The sequence below is a fragment of the Ursus americanus genome, chromosome 2, assembly GCF_024610735.1.
Source record: "Ursus americanus isolate L20-20 chromosome 2, mUrsAme1.1.p, whole genome shotgun sequence".
NCBI lineage: Eukaryota > Metazoa > Chordata > Mammalia > Carnivora > Ursidae > Ursus > Ursus americanus.
This window is the reverse complement of record NC_142128.1, coordinates 75608809-75635687: the sequence shown is the minus strand read 5'-3', so window position 1 is coordinate 75635687 and position 26879 is coordinate 75608809. Positions and strand designations below refer to the sequence as shown.

Below are 26879 nucleotides of genomic sequence, written 5' to 3'. Positions count from 1 at the left end.
TGGCAGCTACTCTCTGGAGAATCTTTGAAGCTTGCCATGGACTCTGGGGGTGGGTTTGCGACGCTGGCCTAGAGCAGTCCAGCCAAGGAGAAAGGCCCAGCCTGTGTGAACAGATGAGGTGGTGAGGTGGGAATGAACTGTCCCAAAGAGGGAACTCTCCGGGAACAGCAGATGGAATGAGTCACTGACACCTCGGACACCTCGGGGCTCCCTGCTACCTCTTATCTAGGGTCTTCCATACACTCTTAACTGAGGAGAGGGAATCATAGTTTCTCACAGTGAAATTGGGAGAGATGTTCTTCAGCATGGGGAGAGCTGGGACTAAATTAGACCTTGCAGGTGGTCAGTGGGACTGGATCCTGTCACTATGGTCAGGAAACTGGCATCTCAGGAACGGCGTCCTTCTGCTGTATTTCTTTGTTTCTGTCATGATTTACATTTGTGACAAACACTTCCGGTTGCCTCACAGAACCCCAATTTTGTTGGGGTGAGCATGCGCTCAGCTGAAAGCTCCATTTCTCAATCTCTCTTGAAGGGAGGCGTGGTCACGCGACATGACTCTGGGCCACAGGAGGGAGCTGAAGTCCTTGGCTGGGGCTTCCCGGTTTGCTCTTTATCAGGGGGCAGATTTGCTGGCCTGCATCTTTTGCCCTGCCCCTTCCCCTTTTCCTTCCCTGAAACACAGCATGACAGAACTAGAGCTGCTATCTTGCGACTCCACGGTGACAAGGAGGAGGATGGATAGTTGAGTAGAAAGACAGAAGGAGCCTGGCTCCCTGAGGCCTTGGTGTGCCGCTCCTAGACTTTTTGTTAGGGGAGGAAAAGTAATTTCTACTTGATTGAGCCACCGTCAGTGGGTTTTTCTGTTATTCCCAGGGGAATGCAGTGCTGGTGAACATGGAGGTCGATTTCGGGACTTGCACACATTTAAGGCTGTTGACTTAATGCAAAATGCTGACCCCCTGAGAGTTCAAGAATGTGAGCATCCCCTGTCTTTGGGAGCCCATGTTGCCCCAGCCTCGCCAGCAATGGTAGAAGGAAGCTGTCCTGTTAACTTTCAAGTCCTTGGAGGAGGAGAGAGGCATTGAGCTGGGCCTTTAAGAATAACTAATTCTGTCAAGAATGTGGAATGAGAAAGACAGGGCGGTGTGTTGATCAGGCTGTACGGGTTTGAGAGAGCTGATGGTGCATTTCTCTTCTATTACACATTCAGCGATGGGACCCAGTGGCTCGAAATCAACCAGGTGAGAGTATTTATATCAAGGAAGCAGGCTAATGTTACAAATCGGGGAGTGTTTCTTTTTTTCCTCTCTCTTTTTCTGGAGAGCCAGTCGTTAAACATTTACCAACACACCCTTGGAAAGACCAAAGGTTTCGTTTATTAGTTACATAAATACTGTTACGTACTTTTTCTTGCTTTCCCCATAAATGAACAGAATCAGGGAGCAGATGATTTATACTAAACATAGGCTGAAGTCTTAATGTGTCTTTAAGCCTAAAGAGAACCCTGAAAGTTCAGGCTGAAGGCAAAACTAATCTGAAGCTGACTCTGGCTGTAAATTTGTCATCTGCTCATGCTCCTGTCTCAGCATTTATCTCCTTTGCTCCTGATCAGCCTCCTGCCCTCGTCCACGACAAACCTGGCTTCTTGCGCCATTTGTGATGCATGCAGAAGCCCCGGATTCTGGGACTGGCACAACGGTTTATCACGCACGTCCAGACACTTCATGACCTTCTCTGACTCGGCACTAGTGTGCATGCATGTTGTGCTGTATGGTCAGAAATCTGACTTCACATTTTGGTCTATTTTCTTGCACACAGGTGCAGCCAGATCTTTCCTACTTCCTTGCGCTGAGCACAGTCTGGAAAGAATCTCTTTCTAAGAAAAGCCCACCCATATTCACCCTCAGATCTAGCTCCTTGTCCATGTGGTTGGGAGGCTCAGTGGATTCCAGTCTGTTCTGCTGCCTGGTCATTTAGATTAAGCAATGCGGAAAGGAAATTTCCCTTATGGGTCCAGGCCCATGTCTTGTGTCCTAGTATCTCTTACCATGGAAACCCTGCATTTGGGGATGTGGCGTTCATGCTGGATATATCCCATCTGTCCCTCCAGAACACTCTCCATTCTTTCCTACCCTGCTGTCCATGAGGAAGCGGACCTGTGTGGTTTATATCAGTCTTCTCCCTTGCGCCTCTGTATAGCTAATAGATAATATTAGCAAGAAATTGGAGGGAGGGAAGAGAGTAAGGCTGGGTTGTTTATTCTCCCAGATCCCTCCCGCGTGGTCCTAGCTGGCCTGGTGGCATCCTGTAACTAAGTATCACAGCTCCTGTTCTGTGATGCTCTCCAAACAGTTTCTACCTCTGGATTCTCATAACCGTTCTTTTTGTCCCTAAGGTGGGACTAGCCCCAAGATACTACCTTATCCCTTGTGACTGCCCTATAACCTTGTCCACACTTTTGTAAACAAGCCCCTTTTTATTAAAGCCTACTAAAATTATCTACTTTGCCATCTCTTACCTGTTGGGGACCTGACCAATACGGGGCTTTGCTGAGTTGTTAATATAGCTGATTTCTGTTACCTGTTTGGTCGTAGTCAGGTGATGCCTGGCAAGTGTTTGATAAATGTTTGTTGAATGAATAAATGACGAAATGAGTAAGTGGCAGGATGGAACTCCATTCCCTGCTCTCCAGACTTCTAAGACACAGTTGAGAGTTCACACATAACGCGGAGCTGCAGTCTGAGGGCAATAAACATGTGGAGGTTCTGTGGCTCGAGTTCCCAGGGACTTCCACTCCCATGGGTTTGCCCTAGTGATTTATATACACCCAGCTGTCCTTCCCAGAGGAGCAATATAAAATAGCATAAAGACTATCTGAAATACACGATATGGTATGGACACGATGTCCATTAAATGAAGAGTAGGGTGATTTCTTCAACTCAAGAAAGGAGAAAAGGTCCAGACCACAAAAGACGAAATGAACACTGAAAATTTTCGCTTGTAGAGGTTATGGTTTTAAAGGACCATAGTGAATGAACTGAATTTAGAGCTACTAATCATGAATTTACAACATTGATATGACCTTTATTATAATTAATATTGTATTAATCATAATATTATATACGAGGTAAATTTGATAGAACTACCTTTTAGTTATACCTATGGTTACTATCAATTTCACAACTGTGGGTTGCAGTGATTCATGACCTTCATTATAATTATGTTTCCACTGTGCAAGTGTTAGAGGAACACCTTCAGATTGTGAAATGTGATGTGTGACTTCCAACTCTCTTGGGAAACCCATTTGTCTCTCCTCAGAGATGCCTTCATGGATGGAGCTCAGATAAATATCGGGAAGAACAGTCACAAAGCTCCCTTACCATGCCCCACCTTAAGGAAGTGTTTAGTTTTTTATAAACTTGTCCAAACTATAACGTCTTAAGGACAAGAATTCCAAGAGCTTCCTCCCTGGATTTCGCAGCAGGAGATTTGTCCAGATCGAGTTGTCATAGTACACTTCCTCTTGACGCAGAGCTCCCCCTTTGATGATCTCCAGGGCACATTCTTCCTTTGGAGATGCTTCTATGTTGAGTATCCCCGAAACGGCCTTCATGGCTGTGTCTGCAGAATGATGAGAGAAGAGCGGGGTTATCCAAGGCCAGTAGAGTCTACAAGACGGAAAGTCTACAGACAGTAACAGCTTAGCTATTAGGGGCCGTTTGCCGGTGCCTGCTCTACAAGGCCCACCGGCCCTCTCAGAAGACCAGGTACATTTAGGGCCTGCTGTGCAAAGGGAGGCTTGGAGTTAATGTGGGTCCTGTCTTCCCGGATGAAGATTGGGTGGGGGGCAGTTAGAAGTGATTGAGAGATTTAAATCGTGCTTCTCTCTCGAGTGTTTTGGTTGGGGTGAGGGAATAACATGGGGGAGCAGAATGAGGATAGAAGTTATATCAAGACCCAATAGCTAATGGAAAGTGTCAGTCGGCAAAGCCGAGTGCTGTGTGATAACGATTTACTAATTCGTAAAAGGAAGAGATGGACAAGAATCCAGGCCTTTGCTTTCTGTCAACACGAACCACTTTCATTTTGGAAGGGAAGTTACTTCATCTCTTCCAAATTTCCATGTCCTTGTGGTACAGCTTTTTCTCTTTCTATCCTTGTTTCACTGTGTCTTTCTTTCTCTCTTGTTCTGTAACTACTACTAAGTTTACTCAGTTACTCTCTAAATAAAGTTTTCTTATTGTACCTATTCTAGGTAAACTTGCATTTGAACTTAGCAGAAAAGTTGTAAAAATTGTGCAGAGTATTCCCTTGTAGCCTTCACCCTGCTTCCCCTAATTATAACATCGCACATAAGCACTGTACAGTTATCAAGGTACAATATAATTAGGCCAATTTTACTAACTAAAACACAGACCTTATTTTTTTCACTAACATGCTTTTTATGTTCCAGGGTCTTAGCCAGGATTACGCTTAGTAGTCATTTCTTCTTATTTTCTCTCCAATCTGTGACAGTTCTTCATTCTTTCCTTGTCCCTCATGGCCTTGACACTTTTGAAGAGTATTGATCAATTGTTTTGTAGAATGTCAGTTTGGGTTTGTCCATTTTTCTCTCTTTTTTTAAAAAAAAAAAGATTTTATTTTTAAGTAATCTGTGTGCCCAACGTGGGACTCACACTTACAACCCTGAGATCAAGTCTCATGCTCTACCGACTGAGCCAGCCAGGTGCCTCTGTCTATTTTTCTCTCATGATTGGAGTGAGGCTATGCATTTTTGGCAAGAATATCACAAAAATGACATCGTGTCCTCAGTGCATCATATCAAAGGGTTTATGAGGGTCACCTGACTGGCTCAGTCAATAGAGCAAGCAACTCTTGATCTTGGGGTTGTAAGTTTGAGCCCCATATTGGGTGTAGAGATTACTTACCAAAAAAAAGAAGGTTCATGATATCAATATGTCTTATTACTGGTGATGGTATTAAGAATAACAAACTTGGACTTGATAAGCCTCAAAGAGGAAAGTAATGGCCACTGAGAGTTCCTGAGGATGTGAAGTGTTCAGATTAGAGTTAAGTGATGAGTCTGGTGTCACTTAGAACACAGATGAGTCTGGTGTCAGAATGGAAAGAAGTGTCAAAGAATAATAGTCAAAGGCTCCACTAGTGATGGAAGTGCTTCACTAAGTGGAGACTGGTGCTCTCGCTGGCTTTTAGTGCATGACACAGAAGTCAAGGTGTTCAACACCATCTTTACCCATAATGGTAAGGCAGGCAATCATATGCAGGCTGTTTATTCCACTCTCTTCACCTTACCTGTGTTTATGAGGCCGAGGATACAGAGAGTAATCGACACATTGACCTTGGTCATTGAATGTTCCATCCTGATAGAGGAGAAAAACCCATCCAGGGCAAACTTGCTTGCAGAATAGGGCGCAATAAGTGGACTAGTCATTTTCCCTAAATAATAAGGAAATGGGTTAAGAAGGTGACCCATTTTAGCTTCTACAGAGATGATCTTTGCTTTATCTGTAGTAGGATTTGTAACCCCTGTGGAATCCTTTTACCCTTTGAGGCATAGTTTCTCTTTACTCTTATAGAGATTATCATGCCGTGTTGCATTTCTGAAAGAAAAAAAGATTATTACGGTATCAAAGAAACTTCCCTTGAAGAGACTGGGGTGGGAGGTGGGGTGGGCTGCAGGAAAGGCGTCACTGAAGAAAGATTGGTTAGATTTTAGTAAGGGTGGTAAATAAGTGGGACTACAAAAGAGTCATGTAATCCCACAGCCGCTAACTCTGCTACCCCTGACCCAAGACAGCAGAGATGCAAGCGTTTGGCAAGAGCTCTCTGCCAACACAGCAACCTATTATTGATTTTCTTTCTATACAAAGGAAATGAAAATCCCTGTCTTTGCTTTTCTGCTTAAAACTGCTTTTCTTACTTTCATCACCCTGGTTAATTCTCAGCCAGTTTGGAGGAGGACATGTAAACATATGCCTAATAGGGTGACCTATTCATCATCCCTTTTCCAAGGGGAGGGATTAGAAGGCGCCTGAGACCTCAGACTCCTTGCTGAGTAAAGAGTTATAACAGCTACTTTAAAATTCTTGTCTACTAACTCTAAAATATGGGTCATTTAAGGATTGATCTCCATTGATTGCCTTTCCTCCTGAGTATCAGTCATATTTCCTATTTTTGTATGTGGAGTAATTTTGCAATGTATTCTTGATATTTTGAGTGATACATTATAGAGTCTCTGGATTCTGTCATATTCCTCCAAAGAGTATTGATTTTTGTTTTTGTTTTTTTTCAGGTGGGCATTTAATTTGGCTGAAACCCTGTGTCTCTTGCAGTAAGTTCCAGCTAAAATCTCTGTTGAATTATTTATTCTGGGCTTTTTGGTATCTACACTACCCATGTGTAATTCAGGGGACAAACAGATTTTGGAGGAGTTTATGTATGAAATTTGGTACTCTTCCACTGTGGCTCTTTCCTTTCCAGGATGTTCCCCTCCACTTTCTGGCTGCTACAGAAACCCTAAACTCTTCTTTCTGGTTCTTCAAGGTAGTAAGATGCCAGATGTCTATCCCAGATACGGTGTTGATTGTGGCCTACCCTTAGGCATAGGCTATAAAATTGGGAAACTCACCTAGTGTCAGCTCCCCCTTTCCTCTTTTCAAGTAGCAACAACTCTCCAGTTTTTGTCAGCTTTTGCTTTTTCTCTCCAGTGCTTTCAATGGTTGTTTTCAATATTTTGTCCAAAATTTGATCTGGGGCAAGATGATCTGTTAGGTATCCCTCTGCTATTATTGGAATTGGAAACTCTGTAAGTTCTTAAATGAATTTTCTTGCCAAATCAATGAAAAAAGAATGACTTATTCAATAAAGATGCTGGGAAAGTTGGTTAACTCATTGGAAAAAATTAGTAGCTCCTTGTTCTATATTATATATCCAAAAAATTCTAGATGTAAAGTATGGCAGACATCGTTGTCTACTCAATATCCATTTCCTCCTTTTTAATAATAGAATCTGACTTTTTCTCAAGACAGCAGTGTGTTCAGATAAAAATATTTATTTCCTCAGGATTCCCTTGCTCTTTTGTGTGGCCAAGCGATCTAGTTCTGGCCGATGAGAAATCTAACAGAGGGGGTGTCCAGGAAAGATATTAATTTCCTGATGAAATAGGTGGATTCAGGTGGCATGCAGTTTTTACATTTTGCCTCTCTTCTTTCATCCTAAATGTACTTCAGATGTGATGCCTAGAATTGCAGTGGTCATTTGTGAACTTGAGGAAAAGCTACATATTAAGGATTATAGCACAGAAATGTGGAATGAGCTTGGATTCTTGAAGATCTAGTAAGTCCACCAAACCAACCCTGAACTTATTACCTGAGAAAAGCACTATTTAGTGTTAAGTGATTGTAAGTGGAGTTTTTGTTATATGTGCAGCAGAATGCATCTTCTGACTGATAAAAAATCATTCAATCAGGAAAGAAGATAATATAGGTGAATATTCATCATATCCTCCATTATTAAAGATCATTCTAACAGAAAAGTAGAAAAAAATATGTAAAGGCAAGAAATATTTGATTATATAAAATGTAAAACTTCCATATGTGAAAGCAATAGCTATAATAACATCACTATAAAGGTAAAGGGTAGATGATAAACTAGAAAACAATTTGGAACAAAAGCTTAATATCTTTGATCTGAACTTCAGTTCTTAATGTATTAACTCTTCAAAAAAACACAAACAAATCTCTTTAGGGAACCACTCCTACTCCATTCTCAATCATGAGTTTTGGCTTGGATTGACTCTACAGTCAAGTTCCAGGAATGGGTGTGTGTGGCACACGATGTCCAACCAGAGTATCTGATACCACTGGGTTGTTGACTAGTCTAGGACAGGACCAAAGACTCCATCAGGGCTTCAGGACACATTGTTGGTTGCCTAAATTTCTCTACCTCTCTCTTGCAGAAACAAGAGACCATGTGAACCATAGTCCGAACTCCTATAGCAGTGATTTTTGTCCTACTAAGGAAACTTAGTGTATCCCACTTTCTGTCTTTAATTATGCCTTAGGTTATGCTCAAATTTCCTTCTCTTTAACCGAACTCCAGTTGAATTCATGTTCCCACCTGTTGTGGAGACTGCTAGCACGCTCTCAATATATCTTTTGCTCTTCTTTAGTAGTGGAATCTCTGATGTGTGTCTGGGCAAATAATTATCTGGGATAAAGTCCACATTTCTCAGCTTCTTTGAGCCAGATGTTGCCAAATGACTAAGTGCTGTCCAATGGGTTGTAAACAGAAATGTATCATGTGATTTCTGGGATATGTCCTTAAAAGAAGAAATCAGTCTCTCCCTTCCACTCCTTCCTCCTTCTTGGTGCCTGAAGGTGGATATGATGGTTGTGGCTCCAGAATTGTCTAGGACCATGAAGTAGAAGACACATGTTGAGAATGACAGAGCATTGAGAGAGGAGGGAAACTGTGTGACCATGGAGCCTCCATTCTAGCCCTACCTCCAGGGTACTGCCTACCTCCAGATTGATTTATCTTTTAACTTATTTAATCTACTGCTATTTTAACTTTTCTGCATTAAAGAGCTGAACCTAATCCTTATAGATAGTCCTTCTTACTTTTGTGCTGCCCGTGTTCCAAAGGAGAGTTGATACTATCTCTAACGCTAGGTCTGGGTTTGTATAATTGATTTAATCTAATCTCCTGGCCCATAATTGACACAGGAATGAGCATGTGCTCCATTTTGGACCAATGTCTTGAGGAGAATTTTGTTGGAGAATCTGAGAAAATTCTTTATTCTTCTGGGAGAGTTTCTTAAAGTAGCCATTTTGTTTCTCTTCTACTGGACATTTTTGTGCGTAGATATGGGGGCTAGAGTAGCTGCAGCTATCTCACTACCAGCCTGGGGATGAAGTCACACATGGAAGGGAGCAGAGCCAAGAGAATCATGAGGACGTTGAGCTTGAGCCAAGTCAACCTTAAATCTGGACTTCCAGTAATGTCAAAAATGTTTTCTATTGTTAAGCTAAAAATAGACCCAAATTATTTGTAAGAGTAGCATAGTGGTTAAAAGTATGAGTTCTACAATTAGATGACCTGAGTGTGAATCCCAAGTATGCCATTTCATAGCTGTCATATGTGGATAATAATACTGCTAAGCTGAAATAATCCTTGTAGTATACTTAGCACAAACTCTGGCACATAAAAAGTATTTAGTAAATGCGATCGTTATTAGTATTCATGTTTCAAATTGGTGAGAAAACTATGAGCTATTCAAAAGATTATGTTGCGACAAATAGGCTACTTGGAGAAAAGTGCCCTTCTAACAAAAAAATCCAAAGTATATGTGGAAAGTACAATAACAAAATGAGGGTCAATATATGATATCAAGGTAAGAGACACTTTTTAAAGCATGAAATCAAAGGCATAGATTATGAAAGAATATATAAGTAGGTTCAAATGTATAAAATTTAAAAGGGCTTCAGAGTTCTGGAAATGCTCACCATTGCCTTCTTACATACATATCCTTCAAGATTTTGCCTTCTGGGACGCCTGGGTGGCACAGCAGTTAAGCGTCTGCCTTTGGCTCAGGGCGTGATCCCAGCGTTCTGGGATCGAGCCCCACATCAGGCCCTCCTGCTGGGAGTCTGCTTCTTCCTCTCCCACTCCCCCTGCTTGTGTTCCCTCTCTCGCTGGCTGTCTCTATCTCTGTCGAATAAATAAATAAAATCTTAAAAAAAAAAAAAGATTTTGCCTTCTCAGCCGTAGAAGGTCAGGCGAGTGATAGCTAATATGCACAATGGCTTGAACATAGATCGTGGTCTCTTTCAAGATATTGAAATAAGTGATGCAAGGACTCCAACTAGCAGCTGTTGGATTTTAAACTAAAAAGTCATGTAAGGTTGGGACTTAGGTAACCATTTCCAGCCATGGAAAAGGAGAAGCAAACAGACAAGCAGCCATCTGGAGCAGAAAAACAAAATAATCACAAAAATTGGAGCTAAATAGGAGCTAACATTTACTTAGCGCTTATGTGCTAGGGTCAAGGCTAAATAATTGCCTAAAGTCACATAGTTAATGAGTAGGAGAACTGGGAGTCAAATCAGGGTTCAAATTTGACTCTAGTGGCCCACAATTTCAAGGAGTAGGGGATATTTTCTCAATAGAAGCCACTGTTCTTTTTTTTTTTAATCTTATTTTAATTCCAGTATAGCTAACGTGCCGTGTTATATTAGTTTCAGGTGTCCAGTATGGTGATTCAACCATTCTATACATCACTCAGTCAGAAGCCACTGTTCCTTATCTGAGTATTTTTCAGAAGTCATGTGTTAAATCCAGCCATTCCTGAATTAGTAAAGATTCTCTCTGCTTGACAATTAAGCCCCCAAATAGGCAAAATTTATGAATAACAGTATTATTTTCACTTCTAAGCTGACAGACTAGGCTACCCATTGGGCTAGTCACTACTAGTCCCTTTGTGTTAGTTTTCTAGGCCTGCCATAACAAATTACCACAGACTTGGTGGCTTGAGGGGACAAAATTTATTCTCTCATATTTCTGGAGACTACAAGTCCAAAACCAAGGTATCAGCAGGGCCAAAACCAAGGTATCAGCAGGGCTATGTTCTCTCCAAAGGCTCAAGTGGAGAATCCTTCCTTGCCTCTGCAAGCTTCTGATGTCTGCTGCCAATCTTAGGTGTTCCTTGGCTTATCAATGCATCACTCCAGTCTCTGCCTCCTTCTTCACGTGGCCTTCTCCAATTTTGTCTGTGTCTTACTTTTCTTATTAGGATACCTGCCATTGGATTTAGGCCCACCTATATAACCCAGAGCTCATTTTGAGATCCTTACCTTTATTACATCTGTAAAGACCTTTTTTCATATAAGGTCACATTCACAGGTCCCAGGTTGACATTTCAGCTCACTGTGCCCTTCTAGATGATAATAAAGATATTGACTGTGGTATTTTATGTGTCTGTCCAGGTAGCAACAGGGATGCAGAAGCAAGAGACCATGTGAACCATAGTCTGAACTCCTATAGCAGTGATTTTTGTCCTACTAAGGAAACTTAGTGTATTCCACTTTCTATCTTTAATTATGCCTTAGGTTATGTTCAAAGCACAAAGAAGATCTCGAATTGTTTTGCAGAAGAAAGGGAGAGATTTTTGTTGTTGGTGGTATTTTGTTTGTTTGTTTGTTTGTTTGTTGTTCCAGAGAGGAGGGTGAGAGAAGAGAGAAAGAAAGAGGAAGAGAAGAGAGAGGTAGAGAAATAGCCGGACATGGCAGAAAACTTCTGGAAAAATTCACCAGATAGATGCATGGTTTAAAAATATATTTTTAAAGACTTTGTGTATTTATTTGAGAGAGAGAGAGGGAGAGCACAAGTGGGGAGAGAGGCAAAGGGAGAGGGAGAAGCAGATGCCCCACTGAGCAGGGAGCCTGATGCGGGGCCCGATCCCAGGACACTGGGATCCCGTGTTGACCCAAGCTGAAGGCAGATGCTTAACCAACTGAGCCACCCAAGCACCCCTAAAAAAATATTTTTAAATGGTGAAGAAAAATACTGAATTATTAGGGAAGGGTCAAGACTGGACAAAGACTGTTGAAAACTCTTTAACCTTTGCTATGAAAACCATGCGTGAGATACACTGCATCTGTCATTGACATTCATTATCACTTAAATTTTGTGACCTGCCATTGATCTGCAAACCTTTAAACCAGTAATTCTCAGATTCAAATATGGAGAGATGCGGCACCTGACTGGCTAAGTTGGTAGAGCACACAACTCTTGATCTTGGGGTTATAATTTTAAGACCCATGTTGGGTGTAGAGATTACTTAAAAATAATAAAGTCTTAAAAAAAAAAAAACAAATATGGAGAGAAACTGCCGATTTGAGTCTATTCCCTTCCCAGAGTTTTCTAGTCTGTATTCTGGGGTAGAGGGCTGTGTTGAAGGGTTCAGTAGGAAAGAAGGTCTTCATCCATAAAACATATTTATGGTGGGTTTGAGGGTTGTGGGAGCAGGAGATGCATGGTGATTTAAACTCATTGAACCTGATCTAGGAACTCCCAGAAGGGGGGAGGGAAGGTCTTTGGAAGGCACCGAAGTCTTATGACAGCAGCTGGGTGAGCTATCACTAAATTATGAGTTATTGTGTCTCTTTAAACTCCAAACTAGTGTGACCTGGGAAACCATTCGTCCCAAATCTAAACTTGATATTTAGGTGAAGACAGATATTGGACTAACCTAGGAAACTTCAAACTTCACCTTCAGGAGGGAGACTGTGAACTCTGCATTGATGAGAGAAGGTACAGAAGGGCCTGGGACGCACGGGAATGGCTTGTACAAAGACTGGAGGTGGGGATGAGTTAGTTACAATGAGAAGCTAGTAGAACAAGAAAAATAGTAACACAGTTCTTTGTATTTTCTCCTCTTCAAAAGTATAGGCTAATATAAGCACTTGTCCAAAACCCATAGGGCCAGATGTGTTAAGGAATTCAGAATTATTTTTGGATTTTAGGAGGTGGTCTGGGGTTTATACTGTATATTACATAACACTCCCCAGTAGGGCCTGGGGAGGCATGCTGTAAGCAAACACATTATTATTTCTGCACTAAAATATTTGAAAGTTCACACTGAGATAAAAGCTTCAAGTAGCTTCCCTTCAGTTCAAGTTAAATTAACTATAGAGAATTAATTACAGGGGAAAAAAGTTCTTAGTATTCCTAGCTCCCACCCACCCACCCCCACCCTGCCCCCCAGCCCTTCCCATAGCTTTTTGGATTTTGGAGTTGCAGATAAAGGATTTTGTGAACAAGTCTAGGCTCGCTAAAGAAAAGCTAAAACATCAAAAAGCAGAAAAAAAGAGAAAAGAAGGAAGAAGAATCTCCTAGGTGCTCACTATTTCAAAAACAACCCGGGTGCATTTCATTAAAGTCTGTTTTCTATTCACAGAGCTGTTCTTAAACATTTCCCCATATAATGCTGATTGGCTTGTGTGAGGGAACATCTGCATTCCGCTGTATGTAAAATATATTTAGAAGTTTCAGAAAGCTGAAAAGAGCAAGACCCCTCTAAAAACCCAGACTTTTATTTTTTAGAAAAGTTCCATGAGTAAAGGGGCCCTGGCCAAGATGGAATAAATAACATGTAACAGGATGTTAAAAATTGACTTCTCCTGCTCTAGTTTCAGCTGAGGTTCAAAGACTGAGAGCAAACTGGCAAATGCCTCCATCTTCTGAAGGGAGGTTCCAGACTGCCTGTGCCCTTCCACAGCGTTTGTGGTAACACAGATAAGCAAAAACGCGAAAAACCACAAAACCAAAAATGTGTTTGTAACATGTAGACCTTCAACCATCCTGAGGGCAGAAAGGGCCTGAAAGCAGAGAGGCCAGAGGGCGTGGAGTAGGGAAAGGAAATGAGCTGCATCTCAGTGACCTTCCAAGGAGAAAGGGTGGGCCTTCCCCCTCATGTCCATTCTTGTGAGAGAAGCTCCAAGGGCACCTCATGGAGAGCTAGTCCCGAGGAGTTTGAGGGGCACCAAGGACTGGGGTTTGACCCCACCTAAGAGGCTCTGTTCACTACGGGCAAGGCCCCTACAGAGCGGGTGCAAACTGTGTCATACACAAGGGAAGGAAGGCTTCCTGTAGGAAGCTGGACATCCAGCCCACACTCCGTTTGCCGCCACCCTAGGGGCTTTGTCCTAGCGCTCATCCCTTCTTCTCCAGAGCCGTTTCCAATCCTGTCCCAAAGGACAGCCCCAAGTGGTGAGTGTATCTGCCCGTATTCCCACTGTACTCCCAGGGCCAGAGGGAAATACATCACATGAGCGCCTGCTGCCCGCATCACCAGAACTAGCAGAGTTCCAGCAGGGGCTTCCTGAAGACCCCACAAAAACACCCAATGCAAGAATCGGGTTTGGTCATCCTCCCAGCTCAGAGAGCATGAGCTTTGAACATTTGCTGTGACCAGAGTTCAGTGGTATATTAGCTTGGTGCCAGCCAAGTAAGGCCTTACCCCTCCTGAACCTCTGTTCTTTCCTGTGCCCCCCCCCCTTCTTTCAAACAAGAGAGGCTAGAGGGATCCTGGTAAGTGAGGAGGAGATAGGGAACAGGAGGAGAAGCTGAACCCATCTCTCTTTCCTACCCCTGTTTCCTACAGTAGGCTCAAGCTTGGTCAGGGGGGAAGCTTTAGTGAAATAACTCATGACCGGACATTTTAATTACTGAAGGGAGACCTTTCTTGAGACTGGAGGCAGCCAGAGGATCTTTTCTTATCCTAGAGCGTTGCCGTCTGCCTGCCATCACATCCAGGTTCAGGGATGAGCAAACCCATAAATGGGTCTGCGGGAAAGAATAAAGTTGTTTTCCGACTGCAGCCCACAAGATTCACTTGTTCAACTACCAGTTGGAAAACATGCCGGAGTATGAGCTTAATTAAGTCAAATGAACAAGTAAATAAATGTACTAATTTGAATGAAACTGTCATGAAAGTGAAGGGGTAGAAGCCTGAGTGCTTCTGCCCGAGGTCGAGTCTCGTTTACGTGGGGAGAATGGAGCCATCACAGCAGAGTAGATGTATGTGAGCTTGATTTCTCTCCTGGGAAGTTTTAGCCCGTAGAGAAACAGAGCTCTGGTGATCATATTTTCTGAAGCAAAATATGGGACATGGAGTCTGACAAGTAAGAGTGCAGACTTGGTGATGAATGGGACATACTGTTTGCAATTAGCTCTGTCCCAGAAACGCTGGGACTTCGCCACTGTAGGAACAGCTAGAGCCAGAGGGCTGGCAGCTTAGCTGTGCGCTGGAGCTTGTTAGCTGAGAAGAAGAGGTCAAAAGCAGGCCTCGGAGCTTTTGTTCATCCACTCCACACCCTCCATCCCCAACTGCCCTGCTGAGATTTTGAAATTACAGTATTTCCATTTCAAAGGCAGATTTCAAACTGCTTGAGTTGAGAGCTCTGAAGAAAGCGTGCAGGATGGAAAGACTCATTTCTGCCTGCCTTCAGACTTTCAGAGCGACCCCAGGCAAATGCACCACATATTCTACGGAGCAAGCCCCAACTTGGGGTTCACCATGCCCTGGTGGCTTCGAGGCTGGGAACTCATCCTGGATCCTGCCCCTTTTATCCAGCTCTTCCTAAAAATATTTCCTGAGCTGGGCCCCGCAGGGTCTAACCTCTTGAGTTGTTTGGGTTGAGTTGGGTTCTAAAGATAAATCCATGTTTCTACTCCAGGCATTGGAGAACCTGAGGTGTCATTGTAAGTAGTGAGAAAACCCACAATCCAGTGGTAATTGAAACAATGGGAATGGATGGCAATGCCGAGGGAGAGTATGTTGAGTGAGAAGAGAAGAGGGCTCAGGAGGGAAAGAATCTTAAGGAAACCAACGGTAAGACTTCGGCATGAAGAGAACTGCGACAAAGCATTCAGGGTGGCCAGAGGACATGACACCAGGGGGCGGGGGGGGGGAGGGGTGTTTTGGCTGAACACAAAAGAGGAGGATATGATGTTGAAACAGTGCAAAATGTAGCAGAGATAAGTAAGATAAAACCTGTTAGCTAGGTTTTGCAAGATGACTTTGGCAAGAGCTTTCCTGTGCATGTACAAGGCCATGAAATGTGACTCTTCCTTTTGATCTGAGCATAAACACATCTCCCAAGGTGAGACTAAGAGAGTAGATTTCAAGAGCCCCCACAGTTGAAGGCTGGGCCCACCAGTTCCACTAGTATTACCTAATCACCCACATCCAGCCTAAATAGTTATGCTTGGAGAAAGGAGAGTTGTTACTGTCATACGTGTTCATCCACTGGGGGTCAGGGAGGCATTTGCATTCCCGTCATAAGAGAGGCTTTAAGATTATTTGGAGACCTTTGCAAGTGTCCACTGGAGTTTGGGAACTGGTTAAGTGCAATGTGGGATTAAATATATCAGTAAGCATCAGGCTTCTCAGAAACCAAATGTGGAGCCCATGGAGGGGAGCTGGCCTGGGGTCACCTGCCCAGGGATGGTGGGGTGGACTGGGCCCAGGGGGATGGGTTGATCAAAGCCTTGGAGCTGAGGAAGAAGCCAAAAGGGGTGAGCTGGAGGAAACATTAGCACATCTCCTACAGGGGATCTCCAAGGAACTCACGAGAAAGTCCCACAAAATCCGCCCTCATACCTCTTCCAAGTCACTGGATCCCTAGGATGGGGATTTTTTTTCTTTTGAAATAATTTCAAGCTTAGAGAAGAGTTGCAAGAATAGTACAAAGGACCTCTCCCTTCCCCTTCCTGAACCATTTGGGAATAATTGCTGTAATGGAGATCATCGCTGACCCAATGTCCCACCGCCCCGAATATGTTAGTGTGCATTTCCTACACAGAGGGGCATCCTTGGACATAACCACAATGCGACTATCAAAATGTGGAAAGTGGGGCACCTGGGTGGCACAGCGGTTAAGCGTCTGCCTTTGGCTCAGGGCGTGATCCCAGCGTTATGGGATCGAGCCCCACATCGGGCTCCTCTGCTATGAGCCTGCTTCTTCCTCTCCCACTCCCCCTGCTTGTGTTCCCTCTCTTGCTGGCTGTCTCTATCTCTGTCAAATAAATAAATAAAATCTTTAAAATAAAAAAAAATGTGGAAAGTACTTTATTCATTTTCTAGACCTGCCATATCAAGTTACTACAAGCTGGCTGACTTACCACAACAGAAATTTACTCTTTCATGGTTCTGGAGACCAGAAGTCTGAAATCAAGGTGTTGGCTGGGCTGCACGCCCTCCAAAGGTTCTAGGGGAGAGAGAATCCTCCCTTCTTTCTCTAGCTTCTAGTGGCTGTCAGCATTCATCATAGCTATATCACTCCAAACTCTGCCTCTCTCTTTACACAGCTCTCTCCTTATGTCCATGTCTTCTCTTCTGTCTCTTTCAAGGATATTTGCCATTGGATTTAGAGCCTACCCAGGTCATCCAGGATGATCTCATCTCAAAATCCTTAATTACAGCTGCAATGACCCTTTTTCCAAATAACATCACATATATAAGTTCAGGGAGTTGGGACATAGACACATCTTTTTGAGGGTCACCATTCAACCTCCTACAACATTTTGTAGGATGGTACTTAGAAAAAAACAACTATCTTAACCAATGTTAAGTGTACAGTTCAATGGTATTAAGCACATTCATATTGTTCTGCCAGTCATTACCAGCATCCATCTCTAGAGCTCTTTTCATCTTGCCACACTGAAACTGTGTGTCTATTAACAATAGCTCCCCATTCCCCCATACCCCTAGCCCCTGGCAACCACCATCTATTTTCTATCTCTATGATTTTGACTACTCTAAGTATCTTATGCAAGTGTAATTATATAATATTTGCCTTTTTGTGACTGGTTTATTTCACTTGTCCTCAAGGTCCATCCATGTTGTAGCATTTATCAGAGTTTTCTTTCTTTTTAAGTCTGAATTATATGTATATACTACGTTTTGCTTATCCTCTCATCTGCTGATGGACACTTGGGTTGCTTCCATGATTTAGCTATTATGAATAATGCATCTATAAATAGGAGTATAAAGTTATTGGTTTTTTTTGAGGTGTGCTTTCAGTTCTTTTGAGTATATACCAAGGAATATAATTTCTGGATCATACGGTAATTCTATTCTTAATTTTTTGAGGAACCTCTACACTAGTTTCCATAGTGGCTGCACCATTTAACATTCCCACCAACAGTACACGAAGGTTCTAGTCTCTCTACATCCTCACCAGATCTTGTTACTTTCTGTTTTTGTTTTTATTTTGTTTTGTTTTGTTCTTATTTTTTATAATGACCACCCCAACAGTTGTTGGTGATACCTCATTATGGTTTGGGTCTACATTTCTCTGATAAGTAGTGATGTTGAGTATCTTTTCATAGACCCATTCGTCATTTGCGTGTCGTCTTTGGAGAAATGTCTGTTCAAGTCCTTTGTTCATTTTTGAATCATTGTTTTTCTGTTGTTGAGTAGGGTGGTACTTTAAGACTGTATAAATACCATGTTTCTTATTAAACTTTTATCCACTAGTTTTGGCATCCACTGATGCTTTCTGGCTGAATTATTACTAATTATTTTTTTGAATTATTACTAATTATTTCTAATTTCATCACTCCTTCTATATTTCTCATTTAGCTTTCCACTGTATGGAAATGCCTTCTCCACTCCCCATTTGTTCATGTATTTATTTATATCATCATGGATTTTTATTGTATCTTATGGGTTATAATCCGTTATTATCATTATTTATTTGAATGTCCCAATGGTGCCAGGTTTGGCTAGTGGGAGCCTTTTAAAAGTTTCTGTGTCCTAGTAACATCTCCCTATTATTCTTTGGGCAGTTTTTAAATTACTGGCACAAGATTTTCAGGTTCATCTTAAACTTTTCCTGGCACTGCCCTGGAATCAACCATTTCTCCAAGAATACTTGGCTCCTTTTAGTGGAGAATGATATTTAGAAACCAAGATCTGGACACTCAGTGTGCTCCCAGGTCCTCTCAGTAGACAGAGCTGGGAATATATGCATGCATATAGAGACATACATATCTATATTACCATATCTATTCATGGATATTAAGAATGATTGGTTCATAGACACCTCCAGGTCCAATCCAATATCACAGGGTTCATTCAAATTTGTAACACTGACAGCGAGATCCATCATCCTTAGTATGTATTACTTATTTGATGAATGTCCCTTGTACGTAATTATTCTGTAGTTATTTCCGAGCCTTCTGTGTGGATGCCCTCCTCATCCCACCTGGGCACTTCCTACCAGGGCACATGGGTAACCTTTTCACTCGAGGTTGGGCTGCCCCTTGACAGCACCCTTTGCAGATGTCCCCATCGCCCCTCTTAGTTCTAGCACTCCATGCCAGGTGCCACACGGACACCCTTCTTGGCCCACCTGAGCTCTGAAACTTCACACCGGGCTACCATTGCTGCCTCTTGTACGGACGCCCTCCTCACCTCATCTCAGCGTTGCTATCCTGAGCCAGGCTGCCACTTCTGCTCCCTGATACAAACCTGTCCTGTCCTGCTCACATTGGAAAACCTGGGCTGCCAGAAGCAGTCTTTAAGGAAGATTATCTAAAGGCTATGCAAATGACTCAGACAAGTCAACCATTGTTCACCCTGCTTCTTTCCTAACTCTGTCCTCCCCGTGGCCTCATTGATTAGCCCTGAGTCAATAATTGTGTCTCCAGGCTGGTCAAGTCATGAGTAACTTGGGGGATTGACTTATAAAATTCAGCTGAGACAATTAGATACCTCTTCTTCTGGTGGTGGGAGGGAGGATTTGGAATTGGGAGATTGAGAGACCAGGAGAGCTGGCCATGGGGCAGAAGTTTAAAGCATATTGAGAGTTGTTAGGCTGAGAAAAGGGCTGTGGCAGCCAGGTTGAAGCAGGTGCCAAATGAAGCAGAGGTTAATGGAGAGAGAAGAAGGGGAGCAGGTGTGCTGAGTAAAGCAGGTATGGCAGGGCCCTGCCATCAGCTACAATTGCCATAAGCCCAGCGGCCTCCCCAGGGATAGACTGAGACAGATGTATGTCCAATGTGGACCAGTGATCTGGCACCCCTTAAAAATAATATTCTCTAAATATTGTTTAACATTTATTTAATGTTAATTACTTTTCTAATGCTAGAAATAAAAGATTTATTTTATGCACCTATTACATGGGAGTTCCTGAACCAGACAACTTTGTGGGAAAATATCAAATAATTTAAAACCCATATAATAACATGGACTGTGCATTACTTGGATCCTGAACTTTCAGTTGGCTGTGATGGCTGATTCAGGCACATTTCAGTGGGCTATTCTCAGTGTTGGTAGCTTTGCCTGCGATTGGTAGACAAGCTGAAAAAAATCCTGCGGTAAATGTTTTCCTGCATACATCTGTGACTGGATTGACAGTTATATCTTGATAGATTCTCAACATTATGTCTGCTAAGTGAAATGATGGAAGCACGTCTGAGGCTATTGATACCTACTGACAAGTTGCTTTAGACAAAATGGACAATGAGGCACTAGACTTTTAAAGATCAGTGGTGGAAACCACTTAAAAGTGATTTAAAAAAAACCATACTCTTCCCCACCAGGAGTATATGAGAGTGTCCCGCTTACAGCTACTCTGTGGGGGGAATAAAGTTCTCAGCAATTGACAATTTTGTAGGCAAACAAACAAAACAAAACAACAAAAATCAACACTCCACTCCCACCATGGCACTTAGTAGTTTGAATTTGGTAATGCAGAAGTTTCAGTCACTTAAATCTGCTTGTTCACTTGTGAGACTGAGCACAACCTCTGGCCTTCCCTCCCCTCAAGTCAGCCATCATGGGAGGAGAAATATTTTGGTTCTGGTTACCATATAGAACCTGGTCCCTTACTTTTATTTAAAAAAAAATGATTTTAATTTTTCTAATTATTCTAAGCTCATTGTGCAATAAACAGTTCCGAGGTCTATAAAATGAAAGGTAAAAGCCCCTTTCTTTAAACACAGTTGGGCTCATACTATATATACTGTTCTCTAAATTACTTTTCTTTCAAACATTATGATTTTGATAGTCAGTATGTATAAAAATTTACCTAGTATTTCACTGTAGTTTAGAAACCTGTCACTAGTGGTGGATATTCAGATTGCTTTCAGTTTTTTAGTAACTATAAACAATGTAACGATGGTTTACACTGGAATGGGGGCTCCACAATGATGCCCCTTACCTTGCCTTCCTTGTTCACTGCCATAGCTCTGGCATCTGGCACTGTGTGTGGCTCAGAGTGGACCCGCGATTCATATTTTTTAAATAAATGAATGAATATATTTTGCAAACACTTTTGCAAATTTATATGTAGAATAAATTTCTCAGATGTAAAGTTATGCTCTCTCTGCCCAGGCCTTCCTCCTCTTGAAATATCTTGAGTGGACTTCTACTTATTGAAATCAGTACTTATTTCAACAGGAATTCTCCTTGGGTCAAACCCAACTGTCTAAACGTCTATATTCACACCATGTCAAATTCACTTTTCACTGTATCAGTTTTATACTTAGCTGAGTTTCAAAGGTATGCCTTTGCCAACATTTGCAACAAGAAGCTGCATATGAAATCAAGTAGGTGTATTTATTATTAGAAAAGTTTTGCTAACATCTTGATGGGCAGGCTCATGGGAAAACAATTCACAGAATAGAAAATATAAACATCCCATAAACACATGAAAATGTAATTAATTCACTATTGGCCTTTACTAAATATCCACTACATGCCATGTGCTGCTGTAGGAAATAAGATATAATGTAATAAAAAACAGAACACCACTGTCACAAATAAAAAAAGAAATTAAAATTATGACTACTAAACAACTTTTTCTTTTACCTACAAACTTTCTTTTACCTACTGCCAAAAACTTTGTGAACTCTGCAAAGTAGGTATGAGAAGAACCCTCATGTCTATACTCAGGGTGGGAATGGGGCAGGATTCTCATATTCATCTAAATTCATTTTTATTTTTATACATTTAAAAAGTCTAGTCTTTTATTATTCCTTGTATCTAAAACAGTTTGGAAACATGTACCAAAAGACTTCAAAATGTTTCTATAATTTCACCCAGTAAATCTAGTACTAGGAATTTATCAAGGAAATAATCATCAACTCAGCCACACATTTACACAGAAGACATTTATTACAGGATTTTTAAAATAGCAAAACGTTGAAAGGAACCTAAATGTCTGGCACTAGGAAAATAATTGTTTTATGTCTCTATCTATATCTGGAAAGAAATTCTCCAAAATATTGGCATGATTATGGATGATTTTTACTTTCAGTTTTATACTTTTCTTCTTTTTTCAGATATTCATAGAGTGTGTGTATGTGTGTGTGTGTGTGTGTGTGTGTAGTTTTTAAAATATGGACACACTTAAGAAAGTTGTTGGGGCATTGCTCTTTTCATTACTTTGTGCATGTACTTTACAGTCTTCTGAGAAATTTATTTCAGATATTATTTGCTTCTTGTAGTACCTTCTTCTTTTGAATATAATCTTATCTGTATGCTGAGCCTCTTTTTTTTCTTTTTGTTAAGAAAATTCAAGAGGTATGGGGCACTTGGGTGGCTCAGTTGGTTAAGTGTCTGCCTTTAGCTCAGGTCATGATCTCGGGGTCCTGTTTTGGGCTTCCTGCTCAGCGGGAGTCTGCTTTGCTTCTCGCTCTCCCTCTGCCCACCCCCACTCATGCTCTCTTTCTCTCAAATAAACAAATAAAATTTTTTTAAAAATTCAAGAGGCAAATTTGAAACTCAAGCAGTGCATCTGCGTAGACTCTAATTTTGGCCTTTTTAAATACTCTTTTTGGTTTTTTTGGGTTTATTGAAGTATAGTTGACACACAATGTTACATAGTTTCAGGTGTACAACACAGTGATTCAACAGGTCTTATATTCTTCTTTTCTTTTTTTTTTTAAGATTTTATTTATTTATTTGACAGAGATAGAGACAGCCAGCGAGAGAGGGAACACAAGCAGGGGGAGTGGGAGAGGAAGAAGCAGGCTCATAGCGGAGGAGCCTGACGCGGGGCTCGATCCCGTAACGCCGGGATCACGCCCTGAGCTGAAGGCAGACGCTTAACCGCTGTGCCACCCAGGCGCCCCATATTCTTCTTTTCTTAAGATCCAGTTTTCTATTTGTATATTTCCAAATAGAGTGTATTTGTTCTAAGACTTCTCAAACTCCTTGGTAAGTAAATGTAAAGACATGATGGTAGAACACTCCTATTTTCACCAAGAAATGCACTGGAACAAAATCAAGAGTCTAGCAGGGTTAAGTAGCCATGATGACTTAAGCTCTAGCTGGCCTTTCAAGGGTGAAAGGTAGATCAATGGTTGTCATGGATAGCATTATCTTGTTCTCAATCTGTACTAAATTGTTACTGTCTTCAGCAGGGAGTCACCTTCCCCCCTTGCAAATCTCTACTTGCCCCTTTTTCAGGGCTGGTACCACAGTGAACCCAAAGATGAGTCCAGGTTCTGTCTCAATCCTTCAGGTTTGCCCAAACACAACCTCTTGAATCTAGGCAACCATGGCTCCTGAAATTTTTATGTCCAAGTTGTTGATTCTCACTTGAATCTCTTTTTTGGCCTTTGTCCAGACCCTGTAGATGACATATCTACAAATGTGCATACCTCATCTCCCCCTGACACCCCGTCTCCCCCATTCTCTTCAAAATAGTCGAAGGCTGCAGCAGCACCTGGCTCCTGCCCACATAAATACCTCTATTCACACGTATAAACACTTCCACTCACCTTGGAAAGTGTAGTTCCTGGAAATTATTTCTGAGGCAATTGGATTTAAGGGTAAAGATTCATCTTAGAAAAATATAAAACAATTGGGTGAGGGATAAATCACGCCTTCCTACTCTAGTTCCTAGGCCCCCTTGCATCCAAGACCTTGACGCTGGCCCTCCTCTCCCCACCACACTCCAAGGTATATCCATACATTGAGGCACTGTCTGCCTTTCAGGAAAAAGTGGGTATGGAGAGCTGAAGGCAGGGATGAGATTAACATCCATATATTCTTGTCTTGATGCAAAACACAGTTATGGGTATTCCAAATCCTGTTAGTTGATATGTGTAGTTGAGAAACCTGGTTTATTTTTTTTCCTCCCTCTTTGTAATGTTGAATTCTTGAAGTAGGTTTAGACCACACAGGCAGCCCTTAACCCACAAACAGGTTAAGGTCCAACAAGTGACTTCATACATTGGTTTGAGTTTTCCCACAAGAGCATTGTCTTATGAGGTATTTTCCCCTGGCTAGTCATCTCATAATATGCCTGAAATATTATACATCTGTGTAAAAAAATATATGAAGCAATGCTGGAAATGAGTAAACCAGAAAAGGAATACATTTGAATAAGACTTTAAAAAGTACATACAGAAAGTTAATCTTTTCAAAAGAGGATTTACTTGGAAAATAATGAATAGGTAACCAGAGACACTTAAGGAGCTCTCAAAGAGAGGTCTGAGCATCAGAGGCTATTGGCAGGGTTCTCTTATTCCTTTAGTTTTTCATTTTGAATATTTAAAGAAACCCAGAATTTTATTATGTGCAGTTGCACTTCAAAATATGTCTTAACATTTTTCTTGATACAGAAAAACCAATATCCCTACACTTAATGCTGGCCCAGTGAGGTTAGCCTTTGTACTATAATTGTTGTAAGTAGTATTTGTATCACCAATAAAGCCAAAAAAGAGAGGGGGGGAGGAAGTGGAATTTTAAAGGTAATTTTCCAAAATGTATTGGATAAAAGGAAGAGGAAAGGGTCTGGTGAGAACTGACAAGGACTTCGTGGGAAGTGAGGTCCCTGAGAGGAGAAGGGGGCAGGAGGATCGCAGGATTTGTCCATGAGTCCCAAGGGGCAGTAAAGGATGGGCAGAGCGGCAGCCTTAGAAGTTGGATTCTGGCTGTCATGCGTGTGACTGATGGGACGGGCCATAGTTACAGGGTTCACAGAGCCAAGGGGTATGAAAGTGCAGTGACCTTTACTTTTTGAAAATTGAACCTAAGTCAAGAAGACCCATTTTGATTAATGGCCGATAAACTTTTTCCAGATGTTTTCAACTGTTCTTTGCCCAATTCAGTGATTTCTTTTCCAGTCATATTGGAGTAGTAATATCTCTGTCTCTGTTTGTTTCACAAATATCATCTAAGCATTCTCTTTCTGTGCTTCCACCTGCCCCACTGTGTCCCGTACTGCTTGCTGCCTGATGGAAGGGCTTTTGTTTTCATGACAGACCTCGAGTCTGGAGAGATCAAGTCTGGAGTGGGAGTGTGTGGCATGCAGTAGGAACATGAGGTGGCCTGGAGGGACTACCACCTTCTGATCTTATGTGTATCTTGGCATGGGTGATGGGGGAGACACTCCTAGTTGTTTATCAATATCAGTGTCTTTTGTAGAACTAGAACCCCTGGTTTTCAGTTGGACACAAATCCACTTTGAAGAAAGACCACAGTGGCTGCCAACCATGGCAGAAGAGGAGGCTACAACTTCCAGGTTGTATCCTTCTTTTTCCATTTTCTGTAGCTGGAATTCTGACGTGCTAATAATGAACCATCCTGGACTTACTGGTGAGGATAATGCCCCAGGGATGGTGGCTCTGAGACAGAGAGGTTCCTGGACAACTTCATGGGACAGAACTACCATTATCAGCCTTGGACCGCTTACTCCAGGCTGTTTTATGAGAGAAGAATAGATTTGGATTTGTGTCAGCCAGTGTAAATGTGGGTGTTTGTTAGAGTAGCTGAACTCGTAGCCAAACTAGCACATAGTGGAAGGAGGGGAGACTAATCAATGATAGATATTATATATACATAGAAACTTGATCTGTAGGTGCCCCAAACGGTGTTTAATGGTGGGTAGATGTGGACCGTAAGGAAATTCCCAGAGGCAGCAATAGTGTCTCGATGCTGAAGCGTATTTAAAGCTGAGGCTTTAAAGAATGTATTCAAAGTATAGGATTTCTATGTAATGCAATACCTGGAAATGCACTGGGGATAATAATAATTGCTTATCACCATAATTCAATAAATGGCTTAATGCATTCCCTGGAAGGAATGATTAAAAATCCATCCCAATACTCCTTGGCTGACCTTAGGATCAATTTGAGGATTAGCATCCCACATTTGTGGAATTCAGATCTTAAGGAGGAGGGATTAATGAATGTGTTTGCTGGATGTTTAAAAAAATATAGCATGGAACAGAAAAATGCTTCAGTTAGGGAGAGAAAGCATTGTCTGTACTTTGCAAGTTCACAGACATGTTTCAAAGCAAACAGGCTGAACTCTTTGGGCTGTACAAAGAGCAGATGTGAAGGATAGTAGTTCAACTAAATTTCCATCTCTGAGCCCACACACATTACGAAGTGACTTTTGGTAGGTGTAGAAGATGTGTGGAAGCAGAGGTTATCAGACTTTCATCCTGTCCTTGGACTTCTACAGTAATTCTTGTTCCTCCTGACAACGTTAAGACACTGTGTACATTATAGAAAGTTAAATTTCTCTAGCCAAAGATGAAGCACACTCTTTGCCTAGAGTGGATATATTATTTAATCAACTTAAATCATTAAAGCCACCTACACCATGACTGATGTGAGGGTTTTGGCCAATGCGCTTGGATGGATTGGGGATGTGCCCAGCACCCTCCCACTCAGTATGCATCCGGAAGCTCTCCCTTCCTTTCAGCCTGGAGAGAGGCTGTGTCTGGGAGGGGTGGGGAGTCTGTGTTGTCTGGGAAGCGCAGGGATGCATATCAATCACTCCATTTGGCGGGTAGCACAGACACACTGCCCTTTTATCCCATCGCTATGCAGGCCTTTCCTGTCCAGGAAATAGAATTCTTTACAACATAGATGGTGTTCTTGGTTACAGTAATAGCTCATAATGGTTTTGAAATACTTAAGAATTACAAAGTCTTCAGGTTATTTGTTTTTACATTGCCAGGAACCACATTTAGATTGCAGACTTTAATCCTGGCGTTTGCCACATCCTTCTGACTAATCAACAAATAGGTGTGGGACTTCTGTCCTGGACCCATGACAAAACGAATCCCCCAAGCTGGAAACTCTCTAGCTCTTTATTGGTGATAACTTGTGATACTACCACCATCCAAAAAGTCAACGACCTTTCTTGATCACACAGTGTTCTCTTCATGAATATTTCTCTGTATACACTCTCTCCCTATCCTGTTGGTGTTTCAATAGGACTTTTAAGGTAATGAGTTCAGATTTTGGAGACCACTCCCAATTTAGGCAGATCGGCTAATATAGTGTATTTGTTTCTGTTCTTCATTTCAGTTTGCCTTAGC

At 41.9% G+C, this 26879-nt stretch overlaps 2 protein-coding genes across 6 annotated transcripts in view; one reads left to right on the top strand and one right to left on the bottom strand.

Annotated features, from left to right (window-relative positions):
* Nucleotides 1–1148: 1148 nt before the first annotated feature.
* LAMB3 (laminin subunit beta 3) overlaps nucleotides 1149–26879 on the top strand; it is a 130738-nt gene continuing 105007 nt past the window's right edge. Inside the window, exons 1-2 of the mRNA XM_087857766.1 lie at nucleotides 1149–1244; nucleotides 6317–6355. The gene's annotated coding sequence lies outside the window, so the exon portion shown is untranslated. The remainder of the gene's footprint in view (nucleotides 1245–6316; nucleotides 6356–26879) is intronic.
* The window catches only part of HSD11B1 (hydroxysteroid 11-beta dehydrogenase 1), a 61383-nt gene continuing 37566 nt past the window's right edge, over nucleotides 3063–26879 (bottom strand). For all 5 annotated transcript variants that reach the window (XM_045787818.2, XM_087857891.1, XM_045787819.2 and 2 more), the window contains 2 exons: nucleotides 5317–5460; nucleotides 3063–3624 (listed from right to left, as the gene is read on the bottom strand). In XM_045787818.2, the coding sequence (XP_045643774.1) occupies nucleotides 3407–3624; nucleotides 5317–5460 (362 nt within the window). In that variant the 3' untranslated portion in view covers nucleotides 3063–3406. The remainder of the gene's footprint in view (nucleotides 3625–5316; nucleotides 5461–26879) is intronic.